Source organism: Staurois parvus, unplaced genomic scaffold, assembly GCF_062004578.1.
Source record: "Staurois parvus isolate SC_StPar_1 unplaced genomic scaffold, SC_StPar_1.0 ptg000530l, whole genome shotgun sequence".
In the NCBI taxonomy this organism is placed as follows: domain Eukaryota; kingdom Metazoa; phylum Chordata; class Amphibia; order Anura; family Ranidae; genus Staurois; species Staurois parvus.
The window spans coordinates 5038227-5063887 of NW_028318326.1; the positions used below are offsets into that span (position 1 = coordinate 5038227).

At 41.2% G+C, this 25661-nt stretch overlaps 1 protein-coding gene across 2 annotated transcripts in view; it reads right to left on the minus strand.

The window, feature by feature from the left end:
- MTX2 (metaxin 2) overlaps positions 1-25661 on the minus strand; it is a 269812-nt gene that overhangs the window by 65518 nt on the left and 178633 nt on the right. For both annotated transcript variants that reach the window (XM_089690455.1, XM_089690456.1), the window contains 2 exons: positions 23989-24036; positions 14068-14114 (listed from right to left, as the gene is read on the minus strand). In XM_089690455.1, the coding sequence (XP_089546581.1) occupies positions 14068-14114; positions 23989-24036 (95 nt within the window). The remainder of the gene's footprint in view (positions 1-14067; positions 14115-23988; positions 24037-25661) is intronic.

Sequence of the window (25661 nt, forward strand, 5' to 3'; positions counted from 1 at the left end):
TTGATCCACAGGTTTTACGCTTTTAGGACTTACTGTACATGCAGATGTGAACTACATTATATATGGCATGCTTTGCATACTGCATATAATCATATACTATACTGTATTCCGATTCAAGACTGCATTTTTGTGGCCTTCAGTGTATTGCTGATATGCTCCTGTATCGTTTAATAAAGTTTGGAAGATATTGTCATCTTGCTAGCCAATGTCATGCACAGGGTGAAGTGCTTCTGCCTTTCCCTGCTAGCTGAAGAGTCCTGGGCTTGGTTTAAAGATGTAAATGGTGCTACAGCCTGGACAGGTACAGACTCTGCAATGCAAGCAAATTTCACCAATGAGAGTATACAGCACCTAGTGCAATGTGTGATTGTGGGCCAACGGATCTCGCTTTGTGCCTGCCTCTGTCCACGAGGAAGTCAAGTCCTCAACTACTCTACACAAGGGCTAACTGTGTGCTGGTTCGGTTTTGGAGTGGTCACAACAATGTACCTTAATGTAATTTGGTTCTATGTATCTAAACCAGAATCCTGCCGATAAATGCTGAAATGATGGGGATCCTAGATAGAGTAAACCAAAACTTTACAGCAGAACAGAGAAGTACTCAAGAGCATTCATGAGAAATAGATGTAGTATACACCAAATCTTAGCTTGTATCTGATTCTGTCACATTATAAAATAGGTTCAACCAAGCACATACCTGAAATGAAGAGAGGGAATACTTAACGCAGAACTTCAATCGATTTTTTTTTTTTACCACACAGTGGGGCTGTGCCCCCAACTTCATGCTTCATGCGTCGCCTGCTCGTTTTTTTCTAGGGGTGAGGACAAAGCTCATACTTACCTGACTCACCTATCATATGGAAAATTGCTCTCCCCCACGGTTCAGTTGTGGACTGTTCCAGTCTATGGAGTGTGCTGATGTCAAGAACAGTCAACTTAGCAGACCGCTGGACCGCGCAGGGGGGGAGTTTGCAGTAGCCAAAAGTCCTGCATAGCCCCACTGCAGCAAAATAAAAAAAATTCCTAAAATTCTGCTTGAGCTCTTCTGCTACAGAAGAATGCTCTGAAAATTGGTTCAAAATTGGTCCAAAGGCCACTAGAAAACAAATATTTCTTAGAGTGCCGATCCCCTGGGTTCACCGCAGCTCTCACTGGTTCCTTCTGCTGAGCTCCACATCACAGCAGAAGAAAAGGGAGAGAGAGTACAGACATGGGGATTAACAGAAGAAACCTGGCAGGACTGCATGGCAACAACAAAGCAAAACCTCTGTGCAGGAGTATGATTGTCAAATACCAATTCTTCACACAAGTCAGCTTCTTAGCGGAAGAGGAGGACACGCCACATTTTGCTTCCCTCTCAAGACTGGGGATGCCCCAATAGCATACTATAGAAAAAACAATGAAGAGAGGGCGCACCAGTCTACTGCATTATCCCAATAACACATTTATTAATACTCCAACATAACTGTGCTCACAAACAATGTGATATCAAAGCCCAACACAGTAAGCATCAGCATCGAAGTTGCTCAATCCACTGCAAGTGCTCCTCAGCTTGGAAGGAACCACCTGGAACCACCTGGATCTTAGCTGGCTTACGTATTTTGAGGATAATACCCCCTTCCTCAGAGCCAAACTGAAATTGTCAATCTGTAAGCCAGCTAAGATCCAGGTGGTTTCCTTCCAAGCTGAGGAGCATGTGCAGTGGATCGAGCGACTTTGATGCTGATGCCTACACTGATGGGCTTTGATATCATAGTGTTTGAGTACAATTGTGTTGGAGTATTAAAAAATTTGTTATAGGGATAATGCACTAGGCTGGTGCGCCCTCTCTTCTTTGTCTCTTCTATAGGGCTGCATGGCACCCAAGAGACCAGTGTCTGTTTTCAAGGGAACTTCAGGGGACCATTTCTCAGCAACAATGTAGAATGGAGCAAGTGGAAGGAAAGGTGGACATTCCCTTTATAGGTAGGTGCTTGGTTAATCTTTTTTTTATAATATGACAGGGTTGCTTTAAATAAGCCAGTATGGTTTTGCGAAATCCATATATTTCAACAACAAGATTGAATAAATCAAGAAAAACAATTCTTCCAAGTGTTGTTAAACGTGTATATTATTCCTGCAGAAACCGAGTTTATAAGCATGGTTTACTTCCCTCACGAGAATGATATTCCATTTAATATTTCCGTGGCTTACTGCTGTATGTAGATGTCTTTTCCTTAATAAACAAGTTACTTTGTATAAATGAGCCATTTAGGAGCAACTGTAGTGCTGGTGAAGATAATATGCAAAAATAGGAGAACAGGCAAAGTTAGGATTGACTTTTCAAACTGAGCATATAATGTGGAGAATGTATAAACAAAAATTATCTCTGGCATGTCAGAATGATCATCTGATCCAGAAAACAAAAAAAAAAGACAACTGACGTTATATGCAAATCTAGGTTCCAATAAAAGATCAATCATGGCTTTTGCTCATACAGCTCCCCAAGCCTCCCTATTGGTCTTCTGGGGTGATGGGTGGCGTGTTTGAAGAAAGGTAGGGGCAATCTTGACTCAGGAAAAGTCTAAATTTGCAAAAACCACCACTATTCAATATTTCTGGATCTACGGATTGTTTTTTTGCATTGAGCCTGAGTTCACATCAATACGGTGTGGGAAACACTGCGAATCCTTTGCGTTTCCCGCACCACAATCGCATCCTGTTCTTGCGATCTGGTGCAGGTGTCAATGATTAATTAATGACACCATGAAACAGATCGCAAAAGGTGATGTGATTGCCAGAAATCACGTCGCATGGGTGATTCAGGTGCGGATTAAAAAAAAAGGGTCCTGCACCTTTTTGGTGCAGATGCGATGCGATTTGAGCCATACAAAATGTATGGCTCAAATTGCACCGCACAGACATTTGCATGCAATTCGTGCAGGAATGCGGTGCGATTCCTGTGCAAATTACATGTGGTGTCCCACACCAAATAATATAAACCCAGGCTGAGGGTTCACTAAGTCCCCATTCACACTTGAGCATTTTTCTGTTTGCTTTCTATGCTAGATTACGCAGAATCTGGTTCTTTTTAACTGTCCCTGTTCAAACTTGTTCGCACAGGTGTAGATTTACTAAAACTGGTGCAGTCAGAATCTGGTGCCGCTGTGCATGGTAGCCAGTCAGCTTGTTCAATTAAAATTTAGCAATAAAACCTGAAAATTTACTGGTTTCTATGCAGAGTTGCACAAGATTTTGCACTCTCCAGTTTTTATAAATAACCCCCACAGTCTCCCTTCATTCTACACACAATGTTCAAAAAGTACAAGTGCTTTTTTTGAGCATAGTCAGGCATTTTTGGTCCCAAATACTTCCATAGAAGCTCCTGTAAACGAGCGATGATGCTTATACACGTGCAAAAATGGCCAGTAATACGCCTGAAAAAAGCCTCAAAATCACCAGGAAAACACTCTTCTCAGGTGTAAATGCAGGCTCCGGTGTCTGACAGGTACACTTTTGAAACTATTTGAGCCCACGGTATGTCTGTAACAAGTGCACTTTGAGCAGTTTCATGCATCACTGTAACTCTAACCTGATAAGAAGCAAACTGCACAATATTCAAACAGTATTCGTCTTATTTAAACTTCTAAGGCCTTAACTTGAGATAAGCCAATGTTGTTTTATATTCCCTATGCAAGCTTCATAATAAAACAGATATCTCTTCATTCTGTCATTGTTAGATATCTTTATAGATCAAAAATATGCACAATCCGCAGGCTGAATCTGTATTTAATGAACTTCATATAAAAAAAATCTTTTGAGGCTATTGGAATCAGATATTTTCATAAAGTGACCACGAATAACCATGGCTACTATCAGCTGTCAGCCAGGATTATTAAACTAAAGCATGCCGTTTCAATAAATACACAGTTTAATTTATCACTCTGCTGACAGATAAAGCTCCAGTACTGTACAGCCTGAAAATACAATATTACACATACTGGTGTATGTGTGTGTAAATATATACACAGAAAAGCATGGTGGGACAACCCTGTTGGTGGCAGTAAAGGCATTTCCCATGCTCTTAAAGAAGCAACAACACACATGAAAATGCTCTGTCAGTCACAGAACGGTATAAAAACCTCACTTTTGTTAGAAACTGCTGTAGAGATCCCATGCCATCCACTCCATACTGCTGATTTCAACCAGGCATGCTGAGCTGCAATGTCCTATCCACATGACAATGGCAAGTTCTGTCCTCCTCAGCTTTGGTTGTATGGCCAATTCTCACAGGTAAGAGAACATGAAACCAGAAGTCTGTGAAGGTTCTCATTTATCCAGGACATGGTATATCTAGTAGTAGCCAGGGGCGGACTGACCACTTGGAAACTCGGGCACTGACCGAGGGCCTGGGGTCAGTAGGGGGCCCCATGAGATGCCCCTGGTACCTTTTTCATAGGCTTTTTTGAGTCTGGGCAAGGACACAGGGGCCCCATGATCCCCTATTGCCCGGGAGCCCCATGAGTTGTCAGTCCGCCCCTGGTAGCTATTCATATTCATCTGGACTTGTTCTGTAATGTTAGACATTTCACAGCTTCTCTAATCCACTTATTTAGTTCTGATGATTATCAGGAACATACCGCAGCATTTATATTCCATATCTAGTACACTTTGGACAGAGAGGACAAGTGGTACGCAAGAAACAGGGCAACTTTGTCAAGCTGGAACAACCATCCTTGAACAGGGGTGGGACTTTACACACTTTGGGGGGGAGACACTAAAATGTGAGAATGCAAAATCTGGCGCAGCTCTGCATAAAAACCAATCAGCTTCCCAGTTTTATTACCAAATCTTAGTTGAACAAGCTGAAGTTAGAAGCCGACTGGCTACCTATACAGCTGCACCAGATTCTGAATGCTGCAGATTTAGTAAATCAAGTCAGTCCTGTCAGTCTCCCACATTTAATAATTGAATATCCCTACTCTGGCAGTTTGACAGTTCATATCTTTAGCTATGTAAACCTAAGGTTTACTACCTATGCAGACTACTCAATCAATAACCTCCTATTCTTTGAACCCACCAAAAAGTTGCACTTTCTCCCTAGAAAGTTTACTATATTTAAACCTTTTTGTGATATACTATCTATAACACTGCCATTTTGTTGGTTACCTACACATGGTGTGTGCCAGTGTTTGGTAAACCTCTACAGAAAGCCTTTTGTCAGAGCTGGAAGTTGGTTACTATAATGTAAGTTACTATTAAATTTTATCTATGCTTGGAGATCTGTCTTAAGACTCTTCTTGTCTTTGTGAGGACCTTGGAAGGAGTACCCATAAAGAAAGAATGGAAGATTATGGTCCCATATTATTGATATGTGTATAATTACCCACAGAGGGTAATAGTACCTAGCACTATTGGGTGTTGTCCCACGGAGTGTTCACAGTGTTGCAGTTGATCACAGAGTGCTCACAGTTTGGGGTTTAGTGTATATATATATATATATATATATATATATATATATATATACATATACATATACACACACATATATACATATATAATTTTTTTTGCGTGATTTGTGTTTCATTGGATTAATAGGAGTCAATCCTTCTTACTGCATGGAAATTTGGATCTTTAGACTTTATTGGACACATGTGGGACTTTTGTTGAATTGGACACTTTAGGATTTATGTATTTTATTTCTCTATATTTATTTATCTTATAGATAGTATATCACAAAAAGGTTTAAATATACCTATGCAGACTTCCTGGTGACAAGGATGGGTTTATGTAACTAGAACAGGGAGGTTCCATAACTAACTTTCACACTTACCATCCTGTTCTTGGACAATCAACATCCATCTTTCCTGACACTCATAAGAACTGAAGACATACAGCCCTGGCCAATAGGTTTGAGAATGACAAGAATAATAATTTTCATAAACTCTGCTGCTTCAGTGTTTTTAGATCTTTTTGTCAGATGTTACTATAGTATACTGAAATATAATTACAAGCATTTAATAAGTGTCAAAGGCTTTTATTGACAATTATAAAATATTTATGCAAAGAGACTTTTTGCAATGTTGACCCTTCTTTTTCAAGACCTCTGAAATTTGACCTGGCATGCGTTCAATCAACTTCTGGGCCACATGATGACTGATGGCAGCCCATTCTTGCACAATGCTTGGAGTTTGTCAGAGTTTGTGGGGTTTTTTGTTCACCCGCCTCTTGAGGATTGACCACAAGTTCTCAATGGAATTAAGGTCTGGGGAGTTTCCCGGCCATGGACCCGAAATTTCGATGTTTTGTTCCCCAAGCCACTTGGTTATCACTTTTGCCAAGGTGTTCCATCATGCTGGAAAATACACTGTTCATCACCAAACTGTTCTTGGATGGTTGGGAGAAGTTGCCGTCAGCGGATGTTTCTGTACCATTCTTTATTCATAGATATGTGAAAACGTGTGAGTGAGCCCTCTCCCTTGGCTGAGAAGCAACCCCACATATGAATGGTCTCATGATGCTTTACTGTTGGCATGACACAGGACTAATGGTAGCGCTCACCTTTTCTTCTCCAGGCAAGGTTTTTTGCCGATGTCCCAGGCAATTGGAAAGGGTATTCAGCAAAGAAAATGACTTTACCCCAGTTCTCAGAAGTCCAATCTCTGTACCTTTTGCAGAATATCAGTCAGTACCTGATGTTTTTCCTGGAGAGAAGTGGCTTCTTTGCTGCCCTTCCTAACACCAGGCCATCCTCCAAAAGTCTTTGCCTCACTGTTCATACAGATGCACTCACACCTGCCTGCTGCCATTCCTGAGCAAGATTTGCACTGGTAATGCCCTGATACTGCAGCTGAATCAACTTTAGGAGACAGTCCTGGGCTTGCTGGACTTTCTTGGGCACCCTGAAGCCTTCTTCACAACAACTGAACCTCTCTCCTTGAAGTTCCTAATGATCCGATAAATAGTTGATTTAGGTGCAATCTTAGTATTAGCAATATCCTTGCCTGTGAATCCCTTTTTGCGCAAAGCAATGACTGAATGTGTTTCCTTGCAGGTAAATTAATATTTGTGTCATTCTCAAACCTTTTGGCCAGGGCTGTAGCTTGGATAAGCTACAAAATATCTTCAACATTACAGAACAAGTCCAGTTGATTGTTATAGTTACATAGTTAGTCTGGCTGAAAAAAGACAAAAGTCCATCCAGTTCAACCATAAAAAAAAAGTTATAATCCTACACCCAGAGTTAATCCAGAGGAAGGCAAAATAACCCAGCAAAAGCATGATCCAATTTGCTCCTGCAAGGAAAAAATTCCTTCCTGATTCCCCAAAAGGCAATCGAAAATTCCCTGGATCAACTATACCTAAAAATGTGAGTATCTAGTTATATTCTGTGTATCCAAGAAAGAATCCAAGCCTTTTTTTAAAGCAATCCACTGAGCTGGCCAGAACCAAGTCTTGAGAGAATCTATTCCCCATTTACACAGCTCTTACTGTGAAGAAACCTTTCAGTGTTTGTCGATTAAATCTCTTTTCCTCCAGACGTAAAGAGTGCCCCCTTGTCCTCTGTGATGACCTCAGGGTGAATAACTCTACACAGAGTTCACTATATGAACCACTGATGTATTCATACATGTTGATCATATCTCCCCTTAATCTCCGCTTCTCAAGAGAGAATAAATTCAGTTCCTCTAATCTTTTCTCATAGCTGAGCTCCTCCATAACTCGTATCAGTTTGGTTGCCCTTCCCTGTACTTTCTCCAGTTCCCCAATGTTCTTTTTGTGAATTGGTGCCCAAAACTGAACTGCATATTCCAGATGAGGTGTTACTAATGATTTGTACCGGGGTAATATGATCTCTCTCTCTCTGGAGTCTATACCTCTTTTAATACAAGAGAGGATTTTGCTCGCTTTAGAATCCACAGCTTGGCATTGCATGCCATTATTAAGCTTGTGATCTACTAGAACTCCCAGATCCTTCTCCACCATTGATTCCCCCAATTGTACCCCCCCCCCCCCCAGTATGTATGATGCATGCATATTCTTAGCCCCCAAGTGCATAATCTTACATTTATCAACATTAAACCTCATTTGCCACATTTCAAAGTCAGCTTGATGTGACCAGGGGGTTAAGCTGCAGTGCAGGGCAGGCTCTGTGTGCAGGCATATTATGAATTGGTCACCTTTGCCCGAGCAGACAATCAGCATCACTTTCTACACACAGATCCTGCCATGTACTGCAGCTGAGCGAGGTAGGGTTAATAAAAGTGATTTTTGCTGGTAGCCTAGGCAAAAATTAGCATTTGACCTTTGCAATACTGGGTGAGCCCTTCTGCAAGGGTAGTGTTTTCCCTGGAGCTCAACTTTAATATAAATTTAACATATTAACATTCAAAGTGCCAATAGACAATAAACTAATGCAAACAGAGCAAGCAGATCAAGCGAACACATTTATACCCAATGCAGAGAGCTGGAGGGAAGTGTACACCAAAACCTCTGGTGTTGGCCTACTATGGGGACAACAAAAGTGACCAAAGCCTCCTGTTTGCGCAGTATTTTTTCCTGTCAGAGTTGTGTACCACCAATGTATACAAATTAGGTTGGGACACTGTCATCTCATGTCTATGGATGCCCTAATAGTTCCCATATCTGCCTAATAGGATGTTCATTCAATTAGGCCATTTTAGGCTAAAAGCTGGCTTCTGGTCATTCTGCAATGGCAAAATTTACAGCAAACAAGCTAAGTACTTAAACATTTCACCATCCACAACAGCACTTGTAGCTCTAATACTGTATCTTGCACCATAAGAGGCTTTCAACATTCTTATTTAGCTCTCTAAAAATATTATTGGTCACTATTTTGTGCAGATCACCTGGTGAACAAGAATGAATCCTCATTTACTAGATTCACAGCTTAACATCATAAAAGATTTCCAAAAGTAGCAGGTATGCAGTGTGATGACATCACTACAACGCTGGACCTCTTCTACAGATAATGGTCTCCTGATTTCTTGGAATTGCAGCAAGTGGTGGAGGTCACAGCATGCCGTGTTTGGAGATCACATATACATCACAGCACAATCTGTACACTGGATCTGACAAACAACATGAACTCTTTAATACACTGTTTGTTTTGCTGTTTAATGTAGGATATGGTTTATATTGCACGCTAGATACAATAGTTATATATTTTTTGTTTCATTTTACTATGTTAGTTGGTGGGAAGAATTGGACTGTAGCAATGTATTTTGTCACTTATGTTTTATTTTTGTCACTTATCTAGTACATCAGTTCAGGTGAATTAGATAGGGTATAGAGTACAGAAAGGATTACTTAAAGCTTAACTCCAGGCACAAAAAAAAACAACTTTCATTTAAATCTATTCCTCAATAGCTACAAAGGATACACATGACCCAGCCATAACATTATGACCATTGACAAGTAAAGTGATTAACAATGTTTATCTCATTACAATGGCACCTGAAAGTGGATGAGATATATTGGGCAGCAAGTGAACAAGTCCCTGAAATTGATGCATTGAAAGCAGAAAAAAAATAGGCAAGCGTAAATATTTGAGCAACGTTGACAAAGGCCAAATTGTAGTGGCAAGAAGAGTCAGAGCATTTCCAAAACTGGAGCTCTTGTAAGATGTTCCCATTCTGTAAGGGCAGGGCCTACCAAAAGTGGTCCAAGGAAGGAGAACTGGAAGACCAACGACAGAGTCATGAGCGGCCTATGTGGAGCGAAGGCTGGCCTATGTAGTCCGATCTAAAAGAAGAACTAATGTAACTCAAATTGCTGAAACAATTAATGCTGATTCCAATAGAAAGGTGTCAAAACACAGTGCATCTCCGTTTGTTGCATATTGCTGGGTAGCCACAGATCAGTCAGGGTGCCCATGCTGACCCATGTCCACAGCCAAAAGTGCCTACAATGGGCACATGAAAATCAAAACTGGGCCACAGGAGCAAAGGAAGATGGTGGTCTGGTCTGATGAATTCAAGAATGGTTTGGGGAACACAACGAGGAGTTTGAGGTGTTGATTTGGCCTCCAAATCTCAGTTTACTAGAACACCTAGAAACACAAAGGACTTCAGGATCTGCTACTGACAGCTTGGTGCCAGATACCACAGAATCCTTTAGATGTTTAGTGGCATCCATGCCTCGATAGGTTATAATAGGTGGTCATAATGTTCTGGCTAATCTGTGTATATTCAATTGTGTGTGCCAAAAACCCAGTTATTACCTTGTAAATGTAGCAGTGATATCCTCACTGTGTTATACACAGCCTGTAAAGACAAAACTGCTGTGGGAGGGGCTCAGCAGGCCCCACCCATTACAGACTGCCTGCAGAAAACAACAGGACAGGGACGGAGACAAGACCACTCATGCTGTACAAAGAAAGAGAGCAGCAGTGGCTATTACAGGAAGCACCTGCACAGAGGCAATGTTTCACATTGGACTACTGCACAGGTTAGGTAGAAATACACAAAGCACACCAAGATTCAAGTAAGATTACACACATCTCTTGTATTTCAATGATATTTAATTCAGCATTCGGTTTTAAATATTCAAAATTTTCACATGATTGGATGAGTAAGGTGAATATTCCCCCTTTTTGAGTGAAAAATCTCAACAACTCTAGTAAATCTGCCCTAGAGTGCCTAACACAAATGTGGTTGCAGTTCCACTTTCACTGAATTATTACAGATCTGGGGTTTGTCAAATTTAAATTCAGCGACATGCATGAGAGCAGCAACTCTCTCTGCTCTCTCCCTCCTCATTTGGCAGATAGATAGCATTGGGAGCCATTGGCTCCTGCAGTTATCAATCAAACCCCACGACAAGGGAGTGGGGCTAAGCCCTACTGTCTGTGTCTAAGGACGCAGACACTGGGGCTTGGGTGGCGTACTCCACAGGGGGGGAGCCAAGAGTGCTGGCGGGGAACCAAAAAAAGAGGACAGGGGCTGTCCTGTGCAAAACCATTGCACAGAGCAGGTAGGTATAACATGTTTGTTATTTTTTAAAAAAATGTAAACGTTTAGAATCACTGTAATTCAATGAAAAATATGTGGACATATGAGCCTGTGTAAAAGTTAGTGGAAAGCTCAGCCACCATTGAGCACCTTTTACAACATAAAAGTAAGTGAACAGCAGCTGTGCGACAACCTAACTTTCCTACATGGTCTATTCTTCCTGAGACTGTATGTGAATTTTGATGACATTTTCTCTACAGCCTGGGGTTTTATTGCTTGAGACACATCTGAAATATTGATAATCTGCTACACAGCAGTTGCAATCTCCTTGACACCAAATCACAAATAACAGTCTATGTCTAAGCTTAAAATTATTCTAGTATGGATTTTGCCTGCTATACTCTCACTGCTGCATCGGTAAAAAGATGACCTCAGGATGAAATGAACTCAGACTAAACTAAATAAGGCACTGAGCACTGGGGAGTGAGAGACTAATGGCCTTCCCATGAGTCTTTTAGGACTGAAGACCATAAGGCCTAAACTTTGACTGATGGAGTAAAAGTTGATAAAAAGACCACAGACAGCTCATAGAAATACAAAGAGAACAGGCCAGCAAAAGCATTATGCAGCTTCATTCAAACATTAGGTACATAGGGAGGGCTAGACACAGCACATGGTTAAATGTCCAGATATCAATAATGTATGGTATAGGGTAATGAGAATAAACAATGCTGCATTGACCATCTGTAGAAATAATGCACACGGCAGGAGGAAAACACTTTAAAAAAGGCACTTCAGTAAACTTTAAAAGAGAAACTCCAGTTATAACAGCACTGTGCACTGCCTATCTATAAGGTGTTTTCTGCACAACCCAACACGGGTTCTAAAATGGAAGGAGAAGACTCCATTTTCTAAGCCTAGTTATTATTGGACGCTTCCATGAGGAACATTCCTAAACCCTACATGCTGAACAATTATTTCACTTTCTCACCCCTGTCCCAGTGCCTGAAAAATGATACTGTCAGAACTTCCAGTAGCAGCCTATGTGACTATGTGTTGGTTATCCTTGCTCTACATTATTGTAAACTCCCACTCAACCTGCCTTGAAATTTCAGCTGACCTGCACAGGATGATAGGGGTGTTAATATAGAGTAAAATTAGAGGTAATTATAGACAGCACAATAATAATAACTTTATTACATTTTCAATGTCAATGTTTTATTGAGATACAAGCCTATTTAATTTATCTTTTCCATGAGGAGGTACAATGATACAAACATCGTGTCTGCTACCATCCTGTAACTGCCAGCAGTGGTCAATATCAAGTATCTCTACACATGTAAGGCCTCATCCACATGTACTACATCGGTCATGGTGCAAGCAGATACACTGCGGATACCCGTAGCTGGGATGCCAGATGTACCAATCAGTGGAACACCCTGTACAACTCAGTGACAATGCAAGTAAAGATTTGAGTTAAAGCGGACCTTCACCCTCTTTATGCACTTTCCCCAATATTAATCCTTTCCCCCTTAATTTCACACAATAACAATTTTTATCAAAAGGCCCCTAACTTCACAGTTTCCCATTCTGGTGAGAATGACATGCCCCCACAGCCCACCTGGGATTCCCATGTCATTCTTCCAAGTAGGCTTTGGGGCAATCTACCAAAAATACTCAGTGTGTAATCAGGGCCCCTGATGGTGCACTGTGGCACATCTACAGCATCAGGGGGCCAGGTACAAGAACCAAGAGACAGCCAGCTCCCAATGAAGTTATAGAGCAAGATGGCAGCAGGGGACCTGGTGTGCGGCAGTGGATTAACGATTAACTACAGAATGCCACTTGGCCATAATCCAGAAGTGGAAAGAACATGATTTCAACATAAATCAGCCACGACCAGGTGCTCCTCGCAAGATTTCTAACAGAGTGAAAAGTATTATCAGACTTGTCCAAGAGCCAAGGACCACTTGTGGAGAGCTTCAGAAAGACCTGGAATTAGCAGGTACAATTGTTTCAAAGAAAACAAGTAATGCACTCAACCGCCATAGCCTATATGTACGCTCACCACGCAAGACTCCATTGCTGAAGAAAAAACATGTTGAATCTCGTTTAAAGTTTGCTGCACAACATTTAGACAAGCCTGTGAAATACTGTGAGAATATAGTCTGATCAGATGAGATCAAAACTGAACTCCTCAGATACCATAATACACATGTTTGGAGATCAAATGGTGCTGCAAATCACCCCAAAAACACCATACCAACAGTGAAGTTCGGAGGTGGGAACATCATGGCGTGAGGCTGTTTTTCAGCATTCAGTACTGGCAAACCTCATATCGTTGAAGGAAGGATGAATGGAAAAATATACCAAGACATTCTTGATAAAAATCTGCTGCCATCTACCAGGATGATGAAGATGAAATGAGGGTGGACATTTCAGCAAAACAAATGATCCAAAACACAAAGCAAAGGAAGCTCTAAACTGGTTTTAAAGAAAGCAAGTAAATCTGGTAGAATGGCCCAGCCAATCACCTGATTTGAATTTAATAACAAATCTATGGAAAGAACTAAAGATCCGAGTTCATAGAAGAGGCCCACAGAACCTTCATGATTTGTGTGGAAGAATGGAACAAAATCACACCCGAGTAATGCATGAGATTAGTTTCTCCATACAAGAGGCGTCTTGAAGATGTCATTACCAACAAAGGATTTTGTACGAAGTATTAAATACATTTCAGTTAGCGTGTTCAATACTTTTTCCCTGTGTCATTCCATTTTATTACAAATAGCTTAATTTCTGAACTTATTTGTTTTGGTTTCTTTGTATGTATGGATTATTACCGACAAGTGATGAAAAATTCATGGCAAAAGCACCTTTAGAAGTGTGTGTGTTACATACACAGGTTATTAAGTGGTTAAAACCCAGTACCAGCAGATAGTTTTCACTCCAGCAGATGGCCTAGGTTGGATGAGGAGATTTTCATTGTGGATCTCCTGAAGAGAGGTAGTTGAATTTGGCTGCAAACTTGAAACAGGGGTCACTTGTGGGCCACGGCTGCAGATTTTTAACAAGGCAGAGCACAGGAATGAAGATTTAAAGAATAAATCATTACCTGTACAGCAAGGCAGGATGCATTGTCAGAAAGCAGAACCTGTTCACCTGAGGAAAGACAAAAACACAGCAGTTTCAACACTCTGAACATATTTAGAAGACGACAAAGGGTCTGAGAAATAATCCATAACAAACAGACTTTAATATGACAATCAGCACTACAAGAAATGGCAACTTGAGGCTAAAATGGTTACCGTGGGCAACAGAGACTAGTCGCCCAGTTAAAAAGAAAAAAGAAAGAAAAGAACTTATTTTCAGAAACAGAATTTTGAAGCATTAAATGTGTACTAAATAGCTTATTTTTCTAAGAAACATACTAGATACAGTGCATACAGAAAGTATTCACAGCATTTAACTTTTGCCACATTTTGATATGTTATATCCTTATTCCAAAATGGATTAAATGTATTTTTTTCCTCAATATTTTACAAATACCCCATAGTGACAACGTCAAAGAAGTTCATTTTGAAATCTTTGCAATTTAGTAAAAATAAAAAATGAAAAAAAACACTTGTACATAAGTATTCACAGCCTTTGTTCAATATTTTTTTGAAGCACCTTTAGCACCAATTAAAGCCTCAAGTCTTTTTGAGTATGATGCTACAAGCTTGGCACACCGATTTTAGGTTTTTTTTTTTTTTGTTTTTTTTTTAAGAAACAAATAACAAACATGTCTATACTTACCTGCTGTATGCAGTGGTTTTGCACAGAGCATCCTGCATCCTCCTCTTCTCGGGTCCCCCGCAGGCTCTCCTGGCCCCTCTATTCCTATCGGGTGCCCCCACAGCAAGCAGCTTACAATGGGGGCACCCACTGCTCTGTGTGTCCATTCACACACAGAGCTGCGTCTCTACCCCGCCCCCTTTCTCTTCTCATTCCCTCACTGACTGTGATTGACAGCAGTGGGAGCCAATGGCAGTACACCCATACATCCCTATGAACTGTGGATTTGAACATTTGCATGTGAGTTGTTTATATATCTTATTAAACATTCATTGTGCAACTTATTACGCTATGAGAGATTCTTCCTATGCTTATGTCATCCGGGAGAGAGGTATAGCGTGCTGAGCCCAGGAGCCAGTGTATCCTGAATACCTACCGGATGGGAATCCTATGGGAGATTGGCTGGCTGGTGATTTCTATCTATGGTGGATCAAGATCCTGAGTGATCTTAAAGGCATATAGGCCCTTTGGGCCGTAGAGTGGAGGTGAGGGGGCAATCGTACCACAGGAGGAGAGTCACTTACCATCACTTGAAGCTATTGTGTGATCACTTGCATTGCATCATATTGCTTGGAGTTGAACACCACGGCATAGTGTTATGAACTTTTTGTGATATCTATCTATTTACTCACATTCACATCAGTGAGTGGCACTGGGGGACACGTTTATTATTGAGATTTATTTCTCTAAATAATCACATTGTTTGGTCACCTTTTTTGAATGCATAGATGTGTGACATGTTACTGTGATTAGTTTTTCATATATATGTTATTCACATTATATGTCTAGCGCTGCACTAATTGATTATATGTGATTGTATTATTACTGTTGGGTACCAGTTTGAGTGCTAGCGGCTCTTTGATTGGTATAGGGACTCCATTGAGCGCAGGAGGACTACGTATTATTAAGCCAATGGCTCCTGCTTCTGTCTCAGCCAATGAAAAGGAATCCCGGGATAGCTGAAACTCCATTGCACAACGCTGGATCGAGAGGGGGTTAGCTGAGTATTAGTAGGGGCTGGGGGGGATGCTGCACACAGCATACCCCTTTACAACCACTTTAAGGACTACAAAACCCATATTGAGGTAAAGTCCGCTGTCATCGAAGTAGGATGAACACTTAACAAACCAGCAACCAGCCCTCCAGTGGTAGCCATCCTCAAAAGGGACATAACCAACTGCTAGACCAGTTATGACTGCAGCACTGATTCTCACATTTTCCTTCAACTCCATTCTAGAATTCTTCATTATTGAGCTGCTTGAACAAAATTCAACATAAAGGAAATAATGTTTCCCGTAGAATTTAGAGTTCTTCCTTTTTTATTTGAATAAGAACAAACTTTACTAGCAAACCAAGTACATAACATACTACATACAGTATATACAGCCTTAAAGGCTAACCCCACCTATTAGGCCATGTTACAACAATATCTAGGGTATAACATGTAACATGGCTGCAGGCTGACCCTACCCCAAAAATTACCCCCCTTCTTTTTTGCCATTTGTTTCAGATATTTCCCTTTGCTTCCTTGAGAGGATATCTTAGACATTTGTCATGGAAACAAGTGTCCCCACTGAAACATTATTCAGCTCTGATGGCAACTAACTCAAAATTTTAGATTTACATCACTTTCATTCCCAGTTAAATTGGGTGATCAAGACAATTTGAGAAGGTGAATCTCCCTAAAAAGGGACACAGACAGCAAGAAAAAAGTGACAGTCCTTGTCATGCTAACCTAATCTAAAGAAAATATTTTGCCTATTAGTTATACTTGAATTGATTAACATCACTGAAGCATGGTCATTGGACAATGGAATGGCAGTTGGCAGATATAAAGGCTAAGTTCACCTTTCCAAAAAAAAAAAAAATTAAAAAAAATGTGCATTTATATATTTTTTAATGGAGCCTGTAGAGCATTGCACCTGCAATCAAAAGATTGCAGGTGCAATGTCAGGCTCCTGCACAGTATTCCTCTAATTTAGTGCCTGTATCCCCATACCAGCTTTCAGTTACAAAGCTAGAGGAAAACAGAATGAGCTATGAGCATAAGGAGCTCATTCACAGCCCATTCAAACTACAAGTATGTTTACCATGGTGGCACACAGTACTTGTAGTTTTTTCATTCATAGTAATCTGTAAAAGAATGGCGTGCTTGTGTGGGCAGAGCCCAGAACAGCTGCACTGTTTTCAAAAAGTAACAGTGGGTGCAAGGAAAGGATCCCCCTCCAGCTGTCCCAGACAGAGGAGTGCTGGTGGTGGGTACATAGCAGCATGTTACATGCTCCTAAAGGTAGATTTATCCTTTGAGCTATGAAATCAGGATAGTAAATCAGAAAATGAGTTTTTCTGACTAATACGTGTTAGATATGTTGGCATCTTGTGGTGCCTGCACCAGCAGGACTTAAAGAGTTCAAGCTTTCTTTAAAGTGCTGCCCAAACTGTTGGCCCTATATAAGTCCTGTATAATAATAATGGATTGGTTGTGCAGAGCAATAAACAAATATTGAGAAACATCCAAGGTCCCTTCTTATAGGTGCTGTCCAAATGATGACTGCTGAAATATTCTTGAGTCACAACTACTCCCACATAAGTCCCAATCAGTGCAGACAAAGCAACAGACAGCAATAGATAAAGCTCACAAACCAAGATGGCATCTGTAATTTTTTTACCGGCTATCTGACTTCTGGGATTTGTCCAGTGCTGCATTTGTCCAACCTAAATCATTTATGTCACTACACTCAACCAGCAAGTTCCTTCTCGGCTTTTAAAGGAAAGGGCAAGAATTCTAGAATAATAAAGAGGTCTCGTTTACTGTAACCAGAACTAGATTTAAAGGTAAATCACAAAACACACTGCAAGGAATTAACGATAAATACAAATATTATTTCCCGTCAGTTCCTTTCGATGTGTATAACTAGATAGGGACTGTTCTTAATGGCAAGTGAAATAAATGTATAATCTGCATTAGCAGGATTAGTATATAAGCCACTCCCATAACAAGCTGAATGATTATGCAAATGAGGATCATTGCGGCACAAAACAGAAATGCGTATTTAAAATACGTCTACCCATAGGTGCAGAGAAGACACAAAAACACATAATAAACAAAAAGAATGGACTCTACAATCTACAGCACTGTCATATAATTAAGCGCTGCCTCATACACATATTAGTTATATAGCAAGTGTGTGTGTGTGTGTGGGGGGGGGGGGTTATAAAGCTTGCACCAGTTAATCAAACAGGCAATTTTGTACTTCACATAAAAGCTATATACCTAAACACATGCAATAATTTATAGTTCAGAAAGAAAAACACGGCAGCGCATAAGAATGTTTTTATCAGCCTTTTTGAGATTCTCAACATCTCCAGTCCTTTTTTTATGTTACAAAAAAATCCATGTATATTACAGCTCAGAAACCAAATTCAGAATCACACCATATGAGCTTGCAGTTTATATTGCAAAAGGCAGCTCGAGCCATCAGACAAAAGAGGAATGACAAGATCACTGCAATAAAAATTCCATGCCTAAAAGACTACAGGCTGCCATGTATTAGTCTTCATTACTTTGCAGCCTTCTGACAATTGGAGCAGGCTGCAGATCACCAAATGTGGGCAATAATGTAATCTGATGATATATGAAGAGCTGCTGAAGGGAGCAAGGACCACTCCAGCCTGTGTATTTTAACAGCTCCTTCTCCAGCAGCCCCCTCCACCCCTTTCCATTAACCATGACACTTCCAATATCTGCTGGCTCAGCTTTTCCACTGCAGTAACCATGCCAACTGTACCTGCCTCGGTATTATTTCATATAGCCATCGGCGGCCACATTACCAAGTCAATAACACAATCCTGGCTGGTTGGGAGGGATTTTACAAGGCTGTGCTCAAAGTCATTGTGTGCATTGATAATTAAGCACGTTGCAAGTGTCTCTTTAATACAGAGATGGCTTCAGCACTGTACTGCACTGCTTCAATATTAGGCAGGACTATTACACATCTTAGATTATATAAAATAATCCCACTCCTATTGTGGACTATCAGATACTTCCCCAACCAAAGATTCAAACATTCTGTCTGGTGAGAAGATTGCCCAATATTAAAAAGGGTCTCTTTTGATGAAAGTTCTTCATCAGTTAAAGGCTAATTTATCACATTTTCTGTTTACTTTTCAGGTCTAACTACTTCTACAAATCAGTCTTCACCAAGATTCTGCTTTGTATCTTCTACTGTAGGACTTTCCTCATGAGCTCAGTCATACATCAGTCTTCTTCCTAACCTCAGTCATCTCTCCTAGCAAACCCAACTCCCCCTGCCACCAACCTCAGCCTCACAATTAACCACTCTGCTGGCTGACATTACTGAACCTATTTATTGTACTGGCTAAAGGAAAGATATGTGTCCTGTAGGAAGGTTGTTCTAAAATTGAAGCTGTAGACCTGTCAGGCCAGTATTAGATCAACAGTCTTTGTTGGAAGGTGTAGAGCCATTTCTAGTACATAAAGCATTTTAGAAATGTTCACACCAAACATTATTATTTCTAAGAGGAAAAAACAAATTCTTTATTTTTAGGAATAACCCAGATAAAAGCATATTAAAGCAGTAGTAAAGGCGAAAAAATAAAAAATTGGGCCCTCAGGAGGTTTAAGTCATAATGTGCTAGTAGGTATTGCACATACTAGAATATTATGACAGACTCCCCTTAAAATAAAAGCCCTCCAGCAGCATGCTATCACCGCTGTCAGACTTTCCATCTTCCTGTTCTTCCTTCCAGGTTCGCGGGCTCCAGCCATTTGAATGGCCAGGCCTGCGATGACATCACTCCAGCGCATGAGTCACATTGCCACACAGCGCTCTGCACGGATGGCATACTCTAGTATGCCGTCCATTCAGAGGGCAGTTCCCATGTGCCAGTGACGTAACTAGCCTCTACAAATGTGAATATCTCCTGAACGGTAAACATTTAGGAGATATTTACTGTACCTACAGGTACACCTTATTATAGGCTTACCTGTAAGTCCTAAAGCGGACTTTACTACTGCTTTACATAAGCAGTCTGCAACACACTTTTTAAGGGATTTCGTGACCAAGCAGAAGGGCTTAAAAGGATAAGTTCACCTTTTGCTAAAAAAAAAAAAATAATAATAATAATAAGTGCACATTTTTTTGCACGTAAAAAAATGTGCATTTATTATTTTTTGCTGCAGGAACCTCTAAAGCATTGCACCAACAATCAGCAGATCACTGGTGCCATGCAGGTCTCCTGCAGATCTGTCAGTATATCTGCTTGCCTGGATTTGCTTGGATGTATGAGAAAGCAGAAATACTGACAAGAAGATTAAATGAACTATCAAGGCATTCCACAGCACTGTAGTAGTTCATCGAGAACTACAAGCCAACAGCTGCTAAGGCTGTGGGGGCTTGTAGTTTCTCATTCACAAAAAAGTTATTCGGCAGCTAGCAGGGGGGTGGAGGAGAAGATCCCCCGCTAGCGGTCACAACGGGGATCGGTGGGGAGCGGTTGCAGCTGCTTTCATAACATGTTACATCCTGAATATGGGTACAACATATAACATGTTATGAAAGGTGAACTTATCCTTTAATGTACTTTATAACCACAAACTGAAGGATTCCTCATGCCTCAGACTGGTACCAGAGGGAGGGTAAACTAAAAGACAGTACTGCGACAACATCGACTGAAACGAGATATCTTGAGATACCTGGTGGCCGCTACCCAGGCAGTTATCCCCCGCTACTGGAAGTCCACTTCTGTGCCCTCCTTGGGAGAGGGGGTTAATGAGCTGGACTCTATCCATGACCTTGAACGTCTGTAGGCGCGGAAATCGGGAAAAATGGATCTGTTCTCTTCCATCTGGACCCCTTGGACCTTGTTTTGCTACTCCCCCAAATTCCACTCCTGGGTTGCCGGTGGAGCTGACCCCTCTCTGGTGTAGCCATGGTGGAGCGGGTATGCCATCCGTGATCCCCCTCATTTTTTCTTATTGCTCCATATTAGTCCCCCTTTTTTTTCCTCCCTTTTATTCTCCCCCCTTCTTTCTCCTTCTCTTCCTCCTCGACGCGCCCTGTTAGCCGACCATTTCCTCCTATCTTTATAATATTATTGAATATATTCTGAAATGTGTTCCCGCACTATACAACCCTTGCCCCCTAGGCCTTAGCGCCCGGGGCTATGCCTTTGTTAATGTTGTGGTTACTCTTCATGTTGGACCGATATACATTTCTCTCGTCTTTCGCCAATCTGACTCAATGTATCATATTTGTGTCATACCTATATCTGTGATTATTGATATGCGCGGATTGGTTCCTGACGTTTACTTTTATGCACTTTTCCTTCCTGTATCTGTATTCCTTGTTATCATTTGTCTTATTGAAAACTCAATAAATTCAGATTGAACTAAAAGACAGTACTGCTCTAATGCTCCAGAAGGGGAGTCCTGTGACTGGTAACACTGGAGTTGATTTACTAAAGTTGGAGAGTGCAAAATCTGGTGCAGCTCTGCATAGAAACCAATCAGCTTCCAGGTTTCATTGTCAAAGATTAATTGAACAATCTGAAAGCTGCACAGCAGCACCAGATTTTGTACTCTCCAGTGTTAGTAAATCAACCTCACTATATGCTGGTGCTGGACAGAATGCAAGGCTTGTCAGGGTCAGCTTAGACTACAAGAAAATAGCACCCAGCCTATCACAATATCAACAGACAGTAAAGCCAAGATAGTAAAAGATATGCCTCTATGATTAGGCCGCACATGGGTGAAATGCACCAGGGGGGTTCTTCTATGGGTGTAGAACGAGCTCAAGCCGATTCTCAGCATCTTTTACTATCTTCGCTTTATAGTCTGCTTATCCTGTGTGCGTCCATTTTCCTAGAGTACCTAAGTTAGACACCTCAAAGTAGCCTCCTGAGGTTTCTCGGGGTTCTTTGAGCAGTGTGCCATGTTGACTTGATTTCTTATCCACAATGACCGCCAAAAAAAGGGGGATATTTTAGGAGACATTTCTACATTCTCCACTACTGATATAAGACAGCTCAGTTTTCAAGGTCTGCATTTGTTTTTCTCATACCAACTAAAAATCTTTTATATTATACAGCAGGTGGTGTTACAAATGACCCACCCTGGGTGTTTATTACTCTAGGTACACCAAATGTTTTTTTTCTTGTTTTTTTTAACTTTCTATGAATTACTAAATGTGCTAAAGTACCATGAGTCGTGGGTATAAATATTTAGCAGGAGTTCCCCAAAACCTGAACATTTACAGGTTCTTCCATTGTAAAAAGCATAGGAAAGACCACACTAGAATATTGATTGGACAGACTGCCTGAAAATCTTCATAGTAAAAAGCATAAATCGTAGGGATGCAAAAGTAAACATGTTTTTTGTCAAAGCTGAAACACATCACCACAGGATGTTTTGGATGATAGTCATCTTTATAAAAAACATTCAAATACAACTTACAATCCATTGCGGTTGGGACCACAGAGGCCACTAAGATGTCCAAAGGTCCATTTACATCTATGATTTGCAGCAATGTGAACATTACAACAAAGCACGCTCCATGTGTTTCTATTCATTTTGAATGACACCTCAGTGCGCTAAGGCAATGCTTGTGTTGCAACAAGCTGCAAAGCATGACAATGTACTCTAGTGCATTGCAGAAAACACTTTGTGACATGTCCAGTTTTTCGAAACGTTTAGGTATCTCAGCTACCTATTGATTTCAGTAGACTGCCATAATACATGCATTTGACACAAAAATAACAGAATACACAAATATAGGAGGGTCTTATGATTACCTGAAGTGTTACTAAACCCAGGACTCTGCATTCACTATATCTGGTCCCCCACAGTACACACAACATGGAAATGCAATTATTCTAGTAAATATAAACTGCTAAATATCTTTTCTCATCAGCAGTTGGAGCATTCTTGTGAATTCTATCAGTGTCCAGCAAAGCACTGGTTAATCTTGTAGGAGGAGTTTTCATTCTCCCCTGATTGTCCTATGAGGCTGCTTGACCCTGACCCCCTGTCTGGACAGTACTGCTTGGCCCTGCAATTATTATTATTATTATTATACAGTATTTATAAAGCGCCAATAGTTCGCTCAGCGCTGTACATTACAAAGGGGGACAGAACATGTGACAGAACAATACCAATACAATGCAAAACATGAGGGGATCGAGGGCCCTGCTCTTTCAAGCTTACAATCTAGGAAGGAGGGGATTGTGGCACAGGAGGAGATAGCTGTGGGGGATGGAGTGGTAGGAAGAGTGGAGGAGGTCGGCAAGTTAGCAGGGGGTGGGGTAGGCTTCCCTGAAGAGATGGGTTTTCAGGGTGCGCCTAAAGGAGAGGAGAGTAGATGATAATCTGATGGGTTGGGGCAGGGAGTTCCAGAGGATGGGTGACACCCTGGAGAAGTCCTGGAGGCGGGCATGGGAGGAGGAGACCAGGGAACTAGAGAGAAGGAGGTCTTGTGAGGAGCGGAGTGTGCGTGCTGGGCGGTACTTGGATATTAGGTCAGTGATGTAGTTCGGGGCAGTATGGTGGACAGCTTTGTACGTCAGTGTTAGGATTTTGAATTTGATCCGTTGCACAATCGGAAGCCAGTGGAGGGATTGGCAGAGGGGGGTGGCAGAGACGGAGCGGTTAGAAAGGTGAATGAGTCTGGCAGCCGTATTCAGGATCGACTGAAGTGGGGATAGCCAACGGCGAGGCAGGCCAGTGAGGAGGGAGTTGCAGTAGTCGAGTCGTGATATGATGAGGGAGTGGATGAGCTGTTTAGTGGTTTCTGGGGTTAGGAACGTGCGGATTTTGGCGATGTTGCGGAGGTGGAGTCACATGCACCCTCCCATATAAAAGAACACTCTGTAGCGATACACACTAAACTGAGCATGTGCAGTGACTCATAGAGCTCTGTACTATCAGCAGATGGGTTGGGGATAGTAGAGAAAGGGGAGGATCAGAGAAGACAGAATCAAACAGCCTTTTTACGCAATGCGGAGGATTACCCCTTAGGTTTCACAGGGAGTATAACAAGCATGCTTTACTACATATACAGACTGATTTTACTGTTGTGGGTTTAGCAACACTTTAAATGGCCTAACACAATACACTCATTTCAGCAGCAATGGGACACTGAGCAACGCACATTGCTGTATAAATGTTATAAGGAATACTCACTTTTCTTTGGCTGATAAATAGTCGCATTTTCAGGCCATGGTTCCACAGCTGTGAAGAAAAAGAAAGATTTATGTTTTACTGCACAGATTAACAAATATATGCATTTGCTACAGAGTATGTTACTGCTTCTAAAAATATCAATCTAAGGTTAAGATGTAGCAAACTATTTAAAAAAAATACAATGTATCAGACCTGGACTATTTTGTTTTTGAAAAGATCATCCACAATTTAATTCTTCTCTTTATGGGTAAACCTTCAATTTATGCTCAAATACCTGCATCTACATAGCTGTCTAGCTGGGGAGTGGTAATTCAAGCACTGGCCTGGGGGGAGGTGTCAAGAAAACATGCTCCTCTCACTCAGCAATGCATACAATAGATGAGAGATTAGGGCATGTCATTGGCTGCACTGTTGTAATTTACATGAATTTCTGTATACAGTGACCACAGATGTTCACCCACTACCCTGCATGGGCTTTCAATAGAGGAAGATCTAAACAATTTGGACTGTACAATGATTGCTGGTACTAAACAAGGTAGTTTCACCATCGATAACCTTTTATCTTCATACACTGGATCTCTAGAGGTTTTACTTGCAGGAGTTAGCAAATCTGACTACTTCAGAAGAGTCAATTCCCTAGCAACGCCCTCCCTTCCTTCCTTTCATGTTACAGCCCTCTCCTCTTCTGGGAGTGTAAAGTTACTGTCTGTGCTGGCCCAGCTGCTCCATACATTTTGTATTACTATTATGTATCTGCAGGAGAAGGAGTGAAGGGGAATACTTGACAGTCACTACCGTGTCAGTCAGAGCTGCTGAAATCACATCCAAGGTGGTGGTGCCAAGTAGCAGTCTCACATCTTTTGGATGTCTACACAAGGGAGGCTTTTACAGGTAAATAAGGTTTCTAAAAAAAAAACATTAACTGCACATACACCGATCAGCCACATGTTTATGACCACCCACCATAACATGACCACCCACCAAATATTATTATTATACAGGATTTATATAGCACCAACAGTTTGCGCAGCGCTTTACAAAATGAAGGTAGACATTACAGATACAATACAATTTGCTACAATAGGAAACAGAGGGCCCTGCTTGTTACAGCTTACAGTCTAGGAGGAATGGTTGAGTGATACAAAAGGTAACAGCTGTGGTGGATGAGCTGATGGAGGAAATAAATGGCACTTTACTAGTTAGAAGCAGGATAGGCTTCTTTAAAGAGAAAGGTTTTCAGGGATTGTCTAAAGGTGGATAGCCAGACAGATTGGGGTAAGGAGTTCCATAGGATGGGAGAAGCTCGAGAGAAGTCCTGGAGGTGAGCATGGAAGGAGGTGACACGGGAACTAGAGAGCAGAAGATCTTGGGATGATCGAAGAGAGCGGTTTGGTTGATATTTTGAGACCAGGTTGGTGATGTAGCTGGGGGCTGAGTTGTGGATGGCTTTGTATTTTGAATTTTATTTATTGGGCAAGTGGAAGCCAGTGGAGGGATTGGCAGAGAGGGATAGCAGAGACTGAACGGTTGGTAAGGTGGATGAGTCTGGCAGCAGTGTATTCATGATGGACTGGAGAGGGGTAACCTATGTAAAGGTAAGCCAATAAGGAGGGAGTTGCAGTAGTCGAGGCAAGAGATAACCAGGGAGTGAATTAGGAGCTTTGTGATATCAT